The 17,516-nt window shown below is 43.9% G+C and overlaps 1 protein-coding gene across 3 annotated transcripts in view; it reads left to right on the forward strand.

Moving 5' to 3' along the window:
* The first annotated feature begins 11,719 nt into the window (after positions 1-11,719).
* Positions 11,720-17,516, forward strand: part of ANKS1A (ankyrin repeat and sterile alpha motif domain containing 1A) — a 259,349-nt gene continuing 253,552 nt past the window's right edge. For all 3 annotated transcript variants that reach the window (XM_036766604.1, XM_036766603.1, XM_036766606.1), the window contains exon 1: positions 11,720-11,935. In XM_036766604.1, the coding sequence (XP_036622499.1) occupies positions 11,745-11,935 (191 nt within the window). In that variant the 5' untranslated portion in view covers positions 11,720-11,744. The remainder of the gene's footprint in view (positions 11,936-17,516) is intronic.

Consider the following 17,516-nt stretch of genomic DNA (forward strand, 5'->3'; position numbering starts at 1 on the left):
GGTAGGAGGGGGCTAGGTTATTTATTAAACAGAGTGCTTCTTATTTTTTCATGGAGGTGATAGGGAGCCATTGGAATTTACTGAGTAGGGGAGAGAACAGGGTCAGACCGAGCTTGAGGAAAGTCACTTTGGTGGCTGGAGGATATATTGGAGCCGGGTGAGATGAGATAGGCAGACCCAACATCAGGCTATTTCAATAATCGAGGTGTGAGGTGATGAAGGCTTGCACGAGTGGTGCAGGAGTGGTAGCAATAGTGACAGAGGAAAGAAGGGGGTGTATTTGAGAGAGATGTTGCAGAAGTAAAATTAGTAACCCCTAGGCTTGGAGCTTGAGGGCCTGGGAGGATGGTATTGGCCTCTACAGTAACAGGGAAGGTAGGAGGGGGAATGGTTTGGGGGAAAAGCTAATGAATTCTGTTTTAGACACAGTTTAAGATGTCTACTGGACATTCAGCTTGAGATGTCTAATAGGCAGCTGGAGATTCGAGACTGAAAGGCAGTAGAGGGATTGGGGCAGAAAGGTAGATTTGAGAATCATCCGCATAGAGATGGAACTAAATCCATGGAAGCTGATGAGATCACCGAGAGGAGTAATAGAGAGGAAGAAGAGAAGAGGGCCCATGGCAGAGCCCTGAGGGACATCTACTGTTAGAGGGCATGATCCGGAGGAGGATGCAGCAAAAGAGACCGAGAAGGAGCAGTGAGATAGGTAGGAGGAGACTGGGAGAGACTGGTGTCCTGAAAACCTAGGGAGGCTCTTTGGTGAAGGTATGGCCGCTGCAGCCCTGTGGAGTCGGCAGTCCCGGCCTCTCCTCCTTCTGACTCACCGCTGTTCGCTCTCACTGAGGAATAAGTCAGGAAGCCGCTTCACTGTCATGGCGTTCAAAGACACCGTCAAGACCCTCGTGGAGCCCTAAGTGGCCGTTCACCGGGCCGGATCACCCTCACCAGCAGCAATGTGAAATCACTCAAAAAAGGAGGAGCCAAAGAAAAGAACTTGAAAATGCCCTGTTCGAATGCCCACCAAGACCCTTCGGATCACAACTAGAAAAACTCCTTGCGGTGAAGATTCAAAGACTTGGGATGGGTTCCAGATGAGAATCCACAAACGGCTTACTGATTTGCACAGTCCTTCCGAAATTGTTAAACAGATCACTTCTATCAGCATCGAACCAGGTGCAGGAGTTGAAGTCACCCTTGCAGATGCCTAACCAATCATCTCTTTTAGTAAATTGATTGCAACTATTAAAAAAAACAAAAAGAAAACCTATAGAGAAGAGAATATCCAGGAGAAGAGAGTGATCAGTAGTATCAAAGGAGAACGAGGATAGAGAAAAAGCCACCAGATCTGGCAACTAAGAGATTATTAGTAACTTTAGAGAGAGCAGTTTCAGTGGAATGATAAAGTCAGAAGCTGGATTGTAAAGGGTTAAGAAGAGAGTAATAATGGAGAAAGTGGAGGTGTAGATGGTATTTTTGAGGAGTTTGGCCACAAAGGGCAAAAGAGGTATAGAATGGTAGTTAGCATAGATGGAAGGATCAAGTGAGGTATTTGGTTTGGGTTTTTTTGTTTTGTTTTTTTTTTTTTTCAGTATGGGGAAGACATAGGCATGTTTGTAGGCAGTAGGGAATGGAATTAACCAATAGACAGGGAGACATTAACAATAAGCGATAGAATGGAAGGACAAAGGAGGCAATCTGGAGACAGGATAGAATGGGATCGCTTGAACAAGTAGAGGGTTTAGCCTTGGTAAGTTGTAAGGCCACTTCATCATGTGAGGCAGGGGCAAAGGAGGAAATAGAGTAGCAGAGGGCATATGAGTGAGATGAGATAAGGAAGAGGTAGAAGAGAAAGCTAAGCACAAATGGCCCCAATTGTTTTCCTGCAAAATATGAGGCAAGTTTCTCAGCTAAGATGGTAGGGGGAGGGGAGGTTTTGAGAAGTTTGAAGAGGGGTGAAAAGGTTTGGAAGAGCCACTGTGGAGAGTGGGATAGTGGTGAAGGAAGATAGAGTATGATTGCCCAGAAGCAGTTAGGGCCCAGTTGATGTGTTACATAAATTGTAGTGGATCAAGTCAGAATGGTTGCATGATTTTTTCATCTTCATTCAGCAGCATGTGTGACATGTGGAGATAGCAAATGGTGGGGGTGATCTGAGGCCAAGGCTGGACGTAATTGGTGATATGATAAGGGGGCTGGGGAATTCAAGAATGGAGGAAAGTGTAGAGTTGAATTGGTTCACCAAATGGTCAAGATAGGGAGGAAGAGAGTGGCTAGTGCAGGGGAGATGGCCTGGAAGAGAACTGAGGAGTCAAGGTGCTGGAGGTCATGGTGTGCACAAATAATAGGGTTTTGTAAGGGAAGGCAGAGGGAGAGGTAAAAAGCCACTAGGTTGTGGTTGGCGAGACAGATTTCGGAATTCTTCAACATGGAGGTGGTACATTTGTGGGTAATGTATCTATCTGTGTTTGTGGCTGAGGTGGAGTAGATGAGCAGCTCATGGGAAGTGAGTAGGTTGAGGAAATGAGTGGTTAGGGAGTCTGAGGAAGAGTCAGTATGTTGTTGAAGTCTTCTAGTATGAGAACAGGAGATGAGGAAGAGAGAAAATTGTAAGCCAGGTATAGAACTCATTGAGGAAAGAAGGGGAGTGACTTGTGGGGCTATTGATGACAGCCACCAAGACTTTGATTGGGGATAGGTATGAATAACATGGACCTCAAACAAAGAGAAGCTACTGAGTTGCAGAGATAGGGAGAGAACCTGGAAGTAGAAAGGAGTGTTCCAACTCCACCACTTTGAAGCCACGGATAGTGAGTGTAGGTTCAGTGAGTAGTGGAAAGGATGGCCAGGAAGGCTGTGTCGTCTGTTTCTACAACATCTCTGGCATCCTTCTCTGTCTCTGTATTGACACTGCAACCAACCTGGTTCAGGTTCTCATCACTTCTCACCTGGCCTACTATAACTGTCCTCACTGCCACAAGTCTCCCCCTAATCTGATCCATCCCTCTGTTAACCAGTTAGTCCAGGGGTGAGGAATCTGCAGCCTCGAGGCCACATGTGGCCCTCTAGGTCTTTAAGTGAAGCCCTTTGACTGAATCCAAACTTCACGGAACAAATCCTCCTCAATAAAAGAATTTGTTCTGTGAAGCTTGGATTCAGTCAAAGGGCACTTGAGGACCTACAAGGTCACATGTGGCCTCGAGGCTGAAGTTTCCTCACCCTCAGTTAGTCGATAGACATTTATTAGGTACTTCCAATGTGCCAAGGACTGTGCTAAGTGCTGGTGCTATAAAGAAAGGCAAAAGACATTTGTTCCTTTTAAGGAGCTCACAGTTTAATAGGGGCATACAAATAACTATTTACAAACAAGATATAGATATAGATACACATTCATCTACTAAAATAGTCTTTCTAAGATCATCTGATGCGTCATTTTCCTGCTCAAAAGTCTTCCATGGCTCCTTATTGCCTCTAGGATAAAATACACATTCCTTAGCCGTCATAACATTCCAGGCCCTTCACAATCTGTGTCTCATCAACCTTTATAGCCTCATTTCACTTTATAGCCCTCGCTCAGCCAAACTGGACTACTAGGTAGCTGTTCTCAGAACTCGACATGCCATAGACTGCGTCCTTGCATTTGCTGACCATCATCTCCCTTTCCTGGAATGTCTGTCCTCCCTCCTTATCTTCACTCCTCAGAATTCATGACTTCCTTCAAAGTCCAGTTCAGTTGCCACCTCCTCAGGCTGTGGTTTCAAAACTTGTGTGGTGATCCCCATTTTTTTAAAAATAAGAATGTTGTGTTATTCTCCCAATACTTTTTATAAATCAAATTTTCTTAGCTCTATTTTATTGAAATAAAGTTATTTGTTACCACAATTTCTATAACGGCACACAAACCTTACCTACAATAAAGCAATGGGACGTTCAGATATTTATCAACAAAATCCTTTACATAACTTGCATATCTACATTGTAAAAAAATAACACTTGCTGACTCTGAACTTTGTTTTTGCTGGGAAAAAAGTGAGTTATTTATTCAGAAATGTATTATAAAATACCTTACAAGTTTAGCCATAGCTTTGCCTACCCCCTGAAAGGCAAGAGCCTTTCTTTTTAGAACCTCCAGAATTAGGAAAAATGTACCTTGCTAAATCTTTCAGTATCCACCTAGTTGTCAGTGCCTCCTCTCCCTCTTCATATTCCTAATTTTCTTACCTATGTACAGGTAACATTCATCAACTCCAACTACAAAGTAAATCCCCTGAGGCCAAGGACTTTTTTTTTTTTCTGGTAACTTCAGAGCCTAGTATAGTGTCTGGAATGCAGTGGGTTTTTGATAAAAGTTGTTGGATTGAATTAGGGGAGGAGAGAGGAGAGAATAGAAAAGAAGAGATTAGAAAGAGTTAGAGGGAAGGAGGAAGAAAGAGGAGAGAAAGAAGAGAGAGTATGGGGAAGGGATGTAAAAAGGAGGGTAAAAAGGATGGGAAGGGAGGGAGGACAGTGACAGGAAGAGGGAGGGGAGCTCAGTCAGAAGAAGCACCAGACAAGAGTGATTGTGGAGGAATCCTGCTCTGGTTTCGGGAAAAAAATCTCTATACTCTCTATTCTAAACATTCACTTTTAACCAGTTCTCCACAATAAATACACTATCTTCTTGCTGGCATATTAGGTAAGCTATTGGTATTAAGACATTCTTGTGTTTTTATTCAATATTTGAACAGAAATATTAGATTAAACATTCTTCCTTGTAAAGGGGACAGGAGAAAATAAAAACTTTGTTTATCTGAATTAGTATCTAAAGATTACCTTGAGTTCCTTAAGACCATAAACTTAGAGACTATGTATTTTTATTAGAGATGACTTATTAATATTTGTATTAAACTGCATTATGCTTAGCTTCTGAAAAATACATACACACATATATATGCATATCAAGATATACATATATATGATCACAAGAGGTATTTTGTTAACACTTACAGCATGCTTAATGAAGCATCTTGCTGCTGCTGGGAATACAAAGGCAAAAAACCAAAATAAGACAAAACAAATCTGTCCCTGTTCTCAAAGACCTTATATTCTACTCTATATTCATACATGTAGTCTTGTCTTTCAGCCACTTCCCAACTTGCACTGAATGTTTCAGTCCCCAGAGGCAGCTATTAATTCAAGGTTCAAAGAATATACCTTCTCCTAAAACTAGACAGCTCATAAGCCCCCACTAGTGTACTTCCTAATAATATTTAGCCAGAAGACATAATTAGCTCTTAAGGAAAGATGTCTACTAAAAGGGTAACTTGGCTATATTGTGTCTATTAGATGGATCACTCAGCTGGGGTCTCAGGCTCTGAAAAGAGAAACTACAAAATATTGTCCCTATAAATCTGGCACGATACAATTAATATCTACCAGTATTTCCCCACAAGATGGGTTAGGCCTTCCCCTCCTTTTTTTCTTCCAGTGATGTAGATTAGTTTTCTCTAAAAAGAGGCAAAGTGGTCCTGGATTTGATTGGCACTTCTGTCCCTGATCACTTGTAAGAATAAGAAGTCCATGGGGCATCTAGGTGGCACAGTGAGTAGAGCACCAGCCCTGGAGTCAGGAGGATCTGAGTTCAAATTTGACCTCAGACACTTGACACACTTACCAGCTGTGTGACCTTGGACAAGTCACTTAACCCCAATTGCCCTGCCTTCCCCCCTCCAAAAAAAAAAAAGTCCAGGCTAGGTGGAGTCTGAGCCTCTAGGACTTCACACATGCCCGAGACTACATGAGTTGCCACGCCCTACCCTGTCTTGGCCTGCTGACCTTCTGACCAGACATGTTTTCATATCCTTGCTGTAGTAAGGCAAAATGAATCTTGTTTTTGTTAACTGTTCAGCGATTTGCAAGTGAATCATTTTATTCCAAAACAGAACCTGAACTAAGAGAGTGTTGGCATGAGGCCTGCCTCTTTCATCTGGGGTGCTTTCTCCCACAAACATAGAGCCCATAGGAAGATTACAAATTCAGAGTACAATGGTAGTGAGGCACACATGTATGGTAGAATCTGTGGCAAAAGCAACTCACAACTACATATGCTGAATCTTTTCCCTTTTTATAGAGTTCTCAGGAAGTTCCCTTTGGCTAGATTGTGTCTGGCAGATGGGCCACTCAGCTGGAGTCCCAGGGTCTGGTGTTCTCTAGAGTCTGCTCTCTCCTTTGCTATTAGAGGTCCCATTGTCAAAACTGCTTCCTCCCTCTAGTGACTGTCTTTTGGTATCCATTTCTGTCTAGAGTATTTGTCTCTCTTCCCTCAATTATGCTTCAAACTCTTAAGAATTACTGATCTTTTGAAATGCTATAGAAAAGTCTTCCCCTTCCGCCTTCCACTTTCTTCCGCCACCCACTCCTGCTCCTGGTCCCTCTCTCTTACTCTTCAGGGATCTCTTCCAGGAAGCTGCTCCTAAGACTACCAGGAACTCTCCAGGGCTTGGTAATTTAAAACCTCTGGAGTGTATGGCTAATTTGTTACTTCAGCCAATTGACTTGTTCCTTTCTGATTCACTCATGAGACTTCATACCTCATAAAATTGGGGTGGAAATTTTAGTTAAACTCCATGTTACTATGTGCAAAGTCTTACTATCTGTGACTAAATCCTGTGACTATATCAGCTGAGTTATACAAATATAAGGCCAATAAATAAGTACAAGATGATCTGAAGAAGAAGAAGAAGGTACAAATAACTATGGAGATCAAGAAAGGTTTCTCTATTTGAGCTGACCCTTGCAGAAGCTAAGAATCCTAAGAGGCAGAAGTGAAGAAAGCGTGGTGCATGGGGAGGGGTTCAGTCTGTGCAAAGAAGTGGGAGGAGATGAAATACTAAGTTTGGGAAATAAGCCAGCCAATAGGCTATTTTGGTAAGATTATGGAATCAGGGAAGAGGAGTGATAAAAATAAGTCTGGACTAATATAAATAGTGGACTAGAGCCAGACTATAAAGGTCTTAAATGCCAAGCTGAGGAGTTTGCATTTTGTTCTAGGGACAAAGAATAAAGGGCATATGGGGTGTTCAGGCAGGACCTCTGATGTGAGGCTGCTCGTCCACCTTCGATGTCTGCCTGTCGTCCAATTCTCACCTGTGGCTCCAAGAAGCTGTAGCATTCCCAGAGGCCACGCCTTGGTAAAACCTTCCGAGCAGATGGACTAAACCAGGCTGAGGATAACCCACAGGTATCAAATCCATGGGTGAGTTGGGGGGGTGTCTACCCTAAGCATGTAAAGACTTCGCTCCAGTGGAATGGGCGGATGGGAACAATTTGTTCCAATGTCCACAAAGAAGGCTGATGCAGGCACTGTAAGGGGCTTAGAGCTTGGTCAGACATTGACGATGCCAAGGTCATCCACTGCCTCCCTGGCCATCGCTGGTCTTCCTGTCTTTTGTCTTACCACTGGACAGCTCTGCCTCACTTAAATCTAATTCACGAGCAAGTGATGTCACTGGTCCTCTTTGAAAACAAAAGATGAACAGCGACAATAAGGAGTCAGTGAAGATACCCATGGATTGACAATCAGACCCGTGCTTACAGGCAACGAGGTAGGTGGTGTCTAGAGCTCTGGGCCTGAAGTTAGGAGGACCTGAATTCAAATCTAACCTTGGACACTTACTAGGTATGTGATCTTGGTAAGTCACTTAAACTATCTGCCTCAGTTCCTCATGTGTAAAATGAGGATAATAAAAGCACCTTCTTCAAAGAGTTATTGTGAGGATATGAGATAATATTTTAAAAACTTAGCATAGTGCCTGGTATGTAGTAGGCACTAAATAAACGCTTGCTCCCTCTTTACCTTCCCTCTGTCCTTTAGGAAGATTATTTTGGTAGCTGTGTGGTAGCATGTGGAGAAAGGAATGGAAATGAGTGGAGATTCTAAGCAGGGAGACAGATTCTAAAGTATGCAAAGTCAATTTAGGTCAATAAGCATTTTTAAAACATTTACTATTGTGCCAGGCACTGTGCCAAGTTCTAGGAAGACAAACAAGCAAAAGGAAAGATAATCTCTACCCTCAAGGATCATACATTCTAATGGAGGAAGATAACTCAGAAACAGAAACTGAAAATTGCGGAGCGGGGTGGTAGTGGTGAGAAAAGCATAATGGGGGAGAAAGAAGTCTGGAGAGTCAGGCCTAGAGCCTGGAAGGGAATGAAGGCATGGCTGGCCTGAGCAATTTCCTTAAAAATGAAGATTCAAGGAGGAACCAACCAGTCAGAGGAGGCTTCTAAGGTATAGCTTGAACTTTGAGGGTGAATAGGTTGCCTGTTAATACAGCACTAGACCTGAAATCCCGAAGACCTGAGTTCAAATCTGAGCTGATATTTGCTAGCTGTGTAACCGTGAGTCACTTAGCCTCAGTTTCCTGGACCATAAAATAGGGATAATAACATGTTGTTGCGAGGATCAAATGAAATAATATTTGTAAAATGCTTGGTACATCATAGATGCTCTATAAACACCTATTCCCTTCCCTGTGGCATGGTCGAAAACTCTGGAGAGTCAAAAGATGCAAAGCATCTTAAATATATTATTTCATATGAATGTCATGACAATTCTGCTATGTGTATTATTGTAACATTATTATTATTATTATTATTGTTATGCTATAGGCACATCATTACTCTTATTTCACAGACGAAGCAAATGAAAGTGATAAAGTTTGGGTGGCTTTTTGTCAGCTACAGAGCCAGCCAGTGGCAGAGGATTTAAACACAGGTCTTCCTTAGTCCACCTCCAACAGTTTATCTACCACAACACACTGATTCTTCCACAAAAGTACTGCTATCTGGAAAGTTGTACTTTTTATTCTGCAAAATGCTTATCACATATACTGGACAAACCAGCCTACAGTCACAGAACTTCAGAGTTAGAAAGAATGTGTCAAAAAAATTAAGTTTGAATATTTTTAAGTTTTAGACAGAAGTCTGCCAGATGCAATTTTAAAAATTGATTTAACATTATTCTAATCTAGGCATTTCTAGTTTAGAGAGAGAAATGTCCAAACTGGCATGGATTCTTTCCCCTACCCCATTCCCTCAGACACGTCCCTCTAACCCAAGACAAGTTGAGGCAACATGTACAGAATTCTTGAATAAGGAAAGTCACAGTATGTGACAAAGCTGCAATTTTGGGTTAACATTGCAGAACAAGTCACTCAACTTTCAGCCAGAACCTCTCAACTCTTTCCTTGAGCGCTCCCATCTAGGACTGAAAGGATCTCCTCTCTATGATCAATGTCATAATCCTCAATGAATAAGAAGAGGGCATTTTCTGAAAGGAAAAGAGAGTGCTTCTTTTGAGTGCATCGCTGACCAATGACTGTGGGTAACCAGGAAGGCTAGGATCTTCACAAGAGGTAGAGAACAGGTAAGTTCAGGCACTGTTGGTGGAACTGTGAACTGGTCCATCCATTCTGGAAAGCAATTTGGAGCCATGCCTAACTAGCTACTGAAGCATGCATACCCTCTGACCCAGTAATATCACTACTAGAATCTATACCTTAGAGGTCAAATAAAGAGGAAAAGGATACCTACGTAAAAAATATTTATAGCAACTCGTTTAGTGGTGGCAAAAATGTGCTGTCCCACTACTGATAAAGAGGTGATGGATTCAGAGCACAGGTGAAGACATTTTGACAGAGATGGTCAGTCAGGAACTGGTTTTGCTAGACTATGCATATTTATAACAGGGGGAGGGTTAACAGAGGTGGAAGAGATAGAAAGTGGATTTTCCTTTGAAAATAAAATAAAATTTAATTAAAACAAGACAAGAAGTACCTTCGTCCCAAATTTGATTAGTACCTTTAATCCAGTTTCTTTGAGATAGGCCATTTGTTTTTGACTTAACCTACCTGTCAAAGAGGAGTACTCTGGAAAGAGTTTTAAGCTGGAGAAATATTCATTTTTAAAAGAAAATTTTTAAAAAGGTTAATATGCTTCCCCAGATATCAACGAACATACAGTAAAACCTCCATCTGAGTAGGAATCTCTTCTACGACATTGCTTTTTGTCTATCCCCCATTTGGTTCCTGATCCTAGTTTTGGCTTGCCTTCTTTTTTCTGACTCCCAAAGAAAGCGGTCAGAGAATAAGCGCTGGACAGTGGTACTTTGTGAGGTCAAATCAGAGGAACCGGAGTGAAAATGGAATTTCTTTCTGCTGTTCATCTATTCGATAAATCACCAAGCCAGAACCCGCCCAGAACTCCATCCCATTAAAAATAGAAGGGTTCTCCCGGGTCCTTTTCTGCTCAAGGATCACAGGGTAGCCGGCTACTCCGTCACCAGACCTGGCTGCTTCACAGTCCAGCCTCCAGCAGCGGTGCGCTTCTGGCCAGTTCACTTAACCTGAACCTGTTGCCTCAATTATACATCGGCGGTAATAAAACTTGTCACTACCTACTTCACAGGGTTGTCGTGAGGAGTACTGAAGTGTCATACAAAGGTGAGCTCTTCTGAATACTGCCGGAGGCAGGTCCCCGGACTCTTCCAGGGCTATTTAATTGCCTCGGTGAACGCCCTTTCCGATCCCCAGCCTCTAGGGAGGAACGCACTGGCTCATTTTACAAGCCCTCACTATTTCCGGTGTCCCGAAGCACTCTGCGCAGCCGGAGGAAGGAAACTGGCCCGACTCCCTCACTCTTTCCCAAGAGAAGCTAGCATTTCCATAGGCTTCGGAGGTTTGCAAAGTGCTTTACAAATGTGATCTCCGTTTATTCTCGTAGCATCCCGGGGGAGGTGCTAGATGTTCCAGATGAGGAGAACGAGGCAGACAGAAACTAGGCGCTTTGCACAGAATCAAACAACTGGTAAGGCTCTGAAGCGCCATTTAATCTCAGTTCTTCCTGTCTCCACGTCCAGCGCTCTTTCCACCTAGCTTCTACATAGCTTGCATGCGCTGCCCAGTGTGTCAGCCAGAATTAAAAAAAACAACAGAACTTAGCTGGGTTTGAATCCTGGCTCTACCGCGCACCAGCTTCCTCCGCGGCCACATTATCGCCCTTTTCTTTAGGACCCTCAGTTTCTTCTGCAAAATTCGTTTGGACCGGATGATTCCTTTCTAGCTCTAAATACGAGGACCTCCAATTCCAATTCCAACGTCACAAAGTTGATTACAAAAGCATTTAACATAACATAAGCACTTATTAAGCGCCTACTATGTGTCAGGCACTGTGCTACAAAGAAGGAAACTGAGGACCACAGAGGTTAAGTGACCTGCCCAAGGTCGCGCAGGTAGTACGTGGCTGAGCTGGGATTCGGGAGTTTTTGAGACCCTAAGTTGGGGGGGATAAAGGGGCACTGCCCCAAGTGCTCCCCCGGTGTACCCGGAAAGCTGACATGGCTCTGCGGCATATGGTCCCCACTCCGAAGCCACGCCCCCCGCTCCGGACCCAGCCACACACCTCTCGCCCGCATTGTACTTTCCCGCTTAGGTAGGAAAGGGGGCGGGGCGTCCACGAGGTCCGGGATTGGCGAGAAGGAGGGAGGGGCGCGGTGACGCGATACGCCGGATGCCGGAAGTGACGCGCTCTCGGGAGGCGGGGTGGGGGAAGGGGAGGGAACGGCGCGGGGCGGGGGGAGGTGGCGTCCCCGGCCGGTCGGGGGGGGTGCGTTGCCCGGAGACAGAAAGTTTGGGATCCGGAGCGGGCGCGGTGGCCCCGGGTCGGGGTGCGGGGGGTCCGGGGCGGAGGACGGCGTCCCCGGCGGAATGGGGAAGGAGCAGGAGTTGCTGGAGGCGGCCCGCACCGGGCACCTCCCGGCGGTGGAGAAGCTGCTGTCCGGGAAGCGGCTCTCTTCGGGCTTCGGCGGCGGCGGCGGCGGCTCCGGCGGCGGCTCCGGGGGCGGCTCCGGGGGCGGCGGCCTGGGCTCCTCCAGCCACCCCCTCTCCAGTCTGCTCAGGTGGGTGTGAGCCGCGCGCGGCGGGCCTCCCCTCGCCCCCGCCCCCGCCCGCGCCGGGGGGAGGGGGAACCCCAGGGAGGCCCGAGCACCTGGGGCGGGAGGAGGGCGGAGGCCCCCGCCCCCACCTGCCCTGGCACGCGCGCCGTCCGGGGAGCCCGGCACGGGCTCGGGTCCGGTGCGTGCCCGCTGGAGCGGCGGCGGGTCCTCCCGGGGGTGTGCGCGGAGCGGGCTGCGCTTGATGCATGCGTGACCTTGGGCGAGTTTCTCCGGCTTTGGGCACGGTGACTCGCCTTCCCCACCTGTCACATAGCAGAGTTGGACCAGCCGGTCCGAGGTCGGGTCGGTCTCCCTCTGCCCTGAGCCCCGTGAGGGCTGCTGCGGGTCGAGTCTCCGAGCCTGGGGGGACCGCTGCTGATCGTTGGGTGGCGGGGAGGAGAGGGCTGCGGACCGGTGCAGCCCCGGGGCGATGCGAGCGCTTCCTCCATCCCATGTGCTCGCTGCTAGGTGTGTCAGCCTGGCGGCACTGGTGAGCTTGGGGCGCCCAGGTGGCACGCCCGCCCGGCCGCCTCCGTGCCCGTTATGGGTCCCCGGCTGTCACATTTGTCAGGCTGCTTCCTCTGCCACCCAGATGCACAAGCTACTCTTTCCTCCCGCCGGGAATTCTGTTGATTCTGTTCTCTTAAGAAGCCCTCGCCGCCTGCCTCCTCTGCTGGCTCTCGGCGACCCGGCTCACGTTGCTTGCTTACTTACGCGCAGATTCTGAGTCCATCAAGTTTAGTATGTTTTTCTTTTCATTCGCTTTAAACGTAAAACATTTTGAATTCCCCAAATTGAATCACAGTGGGGTATGGTACTTTTAAGGAGTAGTCACTGAGCTCACTTATCAAAGGAGAGAAATTGAAAGATGTTTGGAAAAATGGGAAAGTTTTTAACTTTCACTGAGACTTTTTAAGTGTCAGGGGATGATAGCTGGAACAGTTATTTAAAAAACGCTTTTTTTGTGACTAGGGGACAATTTGGGGTGCCTTGTCATTGTGTGTAGAATTTGATAGTGATTCAGCAGCTTTCTTTTGTAGCCCTGGTTCTTTTCCTTCCTCGTTTTTTTTTTTTTGAGGTTTTAAGAAGTGGAAGTTATTTAGAAATGACTTTGTTAGCTTTTGTTTCCCCATTAGTCCTTTTGTTTTAGTTGTTTGTGCTTGTTTCAAATGTGCCCAACTTCATTTAATCTACAAGTATTTATTGAATGACTTCTGTGCCTAGCATCATTAAAGTATGATTGTATAATTGCCCTGACTCCTAGTCTCCTTTCAGAGACAAGATTAAAATGGAACAAGTGAAGAGCAAAAAGAATACTAAATGAAACTCCAGTGATTCCCAATTGCCTTTAGTATATAATAAACTCCACTGGTATTTAAAGCTCTTTGCAATCTGTCTTCAGCCTGCCTTTGCAAACTCACTACATATTACTCTTTTACACATTTATTTTCCAGCCAGACTGGCTTACTTTCTGTTCTCAATTACGGCATTCTATCTCCTGCTTCCATCCTTTACCTGTGCATGTATTCTTTTCTACCTTCCTCATCCTTTATCTGTGCATGTATTCTTTTCTACCTTCTTCATCTTTGTCTCTTTGAATCTCTTGTTATTGTTTGGTGTTTCAAATCCCAGTGCCTAGCACAATGTCTGTAACATAGTATGCTGTATTTAATTTAAGCACTATAGGGCTTCAAAAGAGGAAAAGGTGTGCTGGCCTGAGTTGTTCAGGGAAATCTTCATAGTAGATGGGGGGCTTAGGTTGAATCTTAATGGATAGGTAGGATTTGGATAGATGATGGGGAGAGAGTGTGGCATTCCAAATGCTGTTGGGAAATAGTAGTAAAGATAGGGAAGTCCTAGTGTAGGACAGCTAGGTGGCACAGTGGAATTGAGTGCCAGGCCTAGAGTCTGGAAGACTCTTCTTTCTGAGTTCAAATCTGGCCTCAGACACATACTAGCTGTGGGACCCTGGGCAAGTCACTTAACTCTGTTTGCCTCAGTTTCCTCATCTGGAAAATGAACTGAAGAAGGAAATGGCAAACCACTCGAGTATCTTTGCCAAGAGAGTCAGACGCATGAAGTTGGTGGTAGTATGAGAGAGGCCTAATTGCATTAGAAGGTCTGATTTGTGTTGTGAAAAAAAGGTTGGATAGGTTGGTGAACTTTTACTTCAGATGAATCGCAAAGTATTGAGACGTTTGGTAATGACACCATAATTCTCTAAAATACCTCATTAATATGAGATGTAGCAGAGTCTCATAAATTTCTCAGCTTCAAGTACAGCTACAGTCACACACCAGTCACAGACAGATACCACCCATGGTTGGTGGCATTCTATGAGAATTCAGCTTCCAAATGATACAAGACTGTGAAATTACAGTTGAGCTCATTTTGTGCTGTTGCGGTTGGCATTTGGTCTTCTTGTTGTCTTCATTCCTCCCGAGTAAGATGAGGCTTACTTGCTCATCCCTCTGTTGATATGATAATAGAGATGCTTAAGTGTTGCTCCAGACTCTTGTTCCCATGGCTCCTGGGGGCAGGGAGGATGATGCTTTAGTTACTAGTTATGCCAGGTGTGTCATTAATCATGACCTTCTTAGAGATGTCTCTGATTAAGAGTATTGAAAGATTTCTTACCAAATGAGAACATGAACTTAAACATTACTTAAGTCAGTGATTCTTTCTCCCTTTTGTGTAGAAATGTTAGTGTTCTTTTTAAAAACTCTTGAACTTGCCCTACCACATAATCAAATAACTGTGAAGAGTCTCATTTTGCTTTTGTTTTTTCCTAACTCCTTTCTTCTCTGTCCTCTTTTATCCCTTCTCTACTCCCACATTCCACTGCCCCCTTACATCACCCCTCCCCTAGCCTCTAACTGCAACTTGGTTCTTTTTGACCTGTAATTTCATCTGCTTATCTGCATCTGTCTGTCTATCTATTTATCTGTCTGTTTATCTACATAGATACACATATACTGATATATGTTGATAACATCCTAGTGAGGAAACTTCCTTTTCTAAGGCAAATTGGAACCTATTCTTTGGGAGTTGCTCAGGGATACTGAGAAGTTAAGTGACTTGCCCAGAGTCACTGAGCTAGTATGTGGCACAAGTCATACTTGAATCCACATTTTATTAACTTTGCATTTGGCTTTCTGTCCACTCTGCCATTCTGCCTGGAATAAGACTTTGTAGACCTGGCTGGAATCTGTGATTACACATATGCGAATTTGACATTGCTAATGATTGGGACACACTTGGTTTATTGGTCTTTTTTCCCAACCTCTAACCTCTTATCTGTATACAGTGCTCCAAGACCCTATTCAAGCCTCATCTAGTCCTAGAAGACTCCAGAGTAACATTGATGCAGTCTTTAACTTCTTTTGCACATCTTGGCTACAGTACCCCACCTGTTCTTTTTTTTTTATCCTTTACTATTCTAATTCTCTGTGCTACACAGTTTAGCACTTTCTTACATCATTATGTAATTCTGATATACAGTAACACCTTACTCTAGATGTAGCTGAGAATTAGGAAGAAAAGCAGCCAAAAATAAATGTGAAGTTAATTAAAGGCCCCTCCTTTTACTCATAGGTTGCCCCTCAGAATCTTGCCAGAAGTCTCTTTACCTTCAGTTTACACTCAGCTCTGACAGACTTGTTTATGTGGTTTCCAAGCACTCAGCAGATTAAAATAACAAATTAGAAACTGGAAAGGGGCTGCCATAGGCAGCCATGAAACAACAGGAAGAAATAACTGTTCTATATTTAACAGAGAAAATATTTGAAAAGTAGATGCAGGAATTCAAGAAATACAACATTTTGGGGACAATAGTCTGTACATAGCAGTGTTTCTAAAAATCCCGAGTCTTCAAGAAAAGGTTAAATTCAGGTCACTGTATTCTGCTTAAAAATATTTATATTCAAATTGATTACACTTTTAAACAAGTATTCTCTTAAAGAGATAAATCCTTTGCTTTCTAGAAAAGGAGTTTTGTTTTTTTTCTCGAAGAGTTCTTATTCCTTATGGATTTGGTGTAGCTGGATTGTATTATATTATTATATGTAACATACTAATTGTTTTACAAATATCATTTACTTTTCAGTTATATTGCTCAGTTTTGGTGGGTAGAGACTGTGTATTGCAATAGTTTTGATTTCATAGTGTCTGACTGATTACTTGGTACCTAACAGGCACACATTTGATCCTTATTTGGAGAGTTTTAGTCAGACTACTGAATTTGTAGAAAAATGGGATGCAAATGCAGAAAGACTTGGGTTTAACTGAAAGGTGGCCAGGTGAAAAAGAGAAAGAGTCTGGCTATGAAAAAATTAAAATCATAAATCAAGACATTGATATGAACAAGAGAATGAAAGATAAAATAAAGTAACTTTAAGATTCCAGAAGCAGAGAGAAGGTAAATCAAACACAAGAGTTCAGAAAGGCTGAAAGGAAGATTGTTATGATAATTTATAAAAGGATTGGATCTGAAACATTCAACCCAACATTTTTCATAGACTTTATTTAGAACCAAATACTGAGGGAAGTATACAGCAAAAATAAGGTTCTAGTGGACCTTACAGACTGATAGTGCAAGGGGAAGTAACTAAACTATAAGATACTATAATTACACTCAAAGAATTTACATAAAACGCAGTACTTCCTGAAGTACATATTGGGAGAAAGTAATTAATGATTGATGGAAGATCAGGGAAGGTTTCATGAAGGAGGCCTCTGAGCTGAGTTTTGAAAGGATAGCAATTCTACAGACAAGGAGGAGGACATTTTGACCCATTCTGAACAATGGCATAGTACCAGGAAAGTGCTGGAGTGTATGGGAGACAGAAGTCCAGTTTAGCTGGTAGGGAATAATATAAGGTAATACAGGATGTTGCCAGATTTCAGAGCACCTAAGATGCCAGGAAAAAAGAATTTTAACTTCACTCTGTAGGCACCAAAGAGCCATTGAAGATTTCTGCTTGAAGTAGAATGTGTTGGGTTTGGGATGAGGTTGGTCAGAGTGAGGGTGGGAAGCCCCTTTGGGGGATGTTGAATTGTGAATGGTAATGAGAACCTGTACTAGAGTAGTGACATAGGGAGTTGTGTTTGTCCTTGGTTTCTGAAGAGGACCATGACATTAGGGAAATGGTGACATGACTTGCAGTTGACTTTGATTTGAGTGAGGAAGGAAGGGCTGTACAAGGTCACTAGTCTCACTTTCTCCTCCAGAGCCATCAGTCTCTCAGCAGTCTCTCCTTTGAGATTTGTGCAATCCATATTTATCACCCAATCCAGATAGTGGTAGGTATTATCTACCAGCCCTTCAGGATATTTTCCCTACTTTCTCAATGAATTTAGTGCCAACACCAGAATCTTCCCATTTCCCCTTTCTTCTAACCCATTTCCCGCCCTTATAGGGATTTCAGCATACAGGTTGATGTTTCCTTGTATATCCTAACTTCCCAGTTCCTACATCTACTCAACTTCCATGACCAACTCTACCCCTCCACCTCTGCTATTTTCAGGTTCAAGAACTCTGAATTTC

The sequence above is a fragment of the Trichosurus vulpecula genome, chromosome 7 (assembly GCF_011100635.1).
Source record: "Trichosurus vulpecula isolate mTriVul1 chromosome 7, mTriVul1.pri, whole genome shotgun sequence".
NCBI classification, from domain to species: Eukaryota; Metazoa; Chordata; class Mammalia; order Diprotodontia; family Phalangeridae; genus Trichosurus; species Trichosurus vulpecula.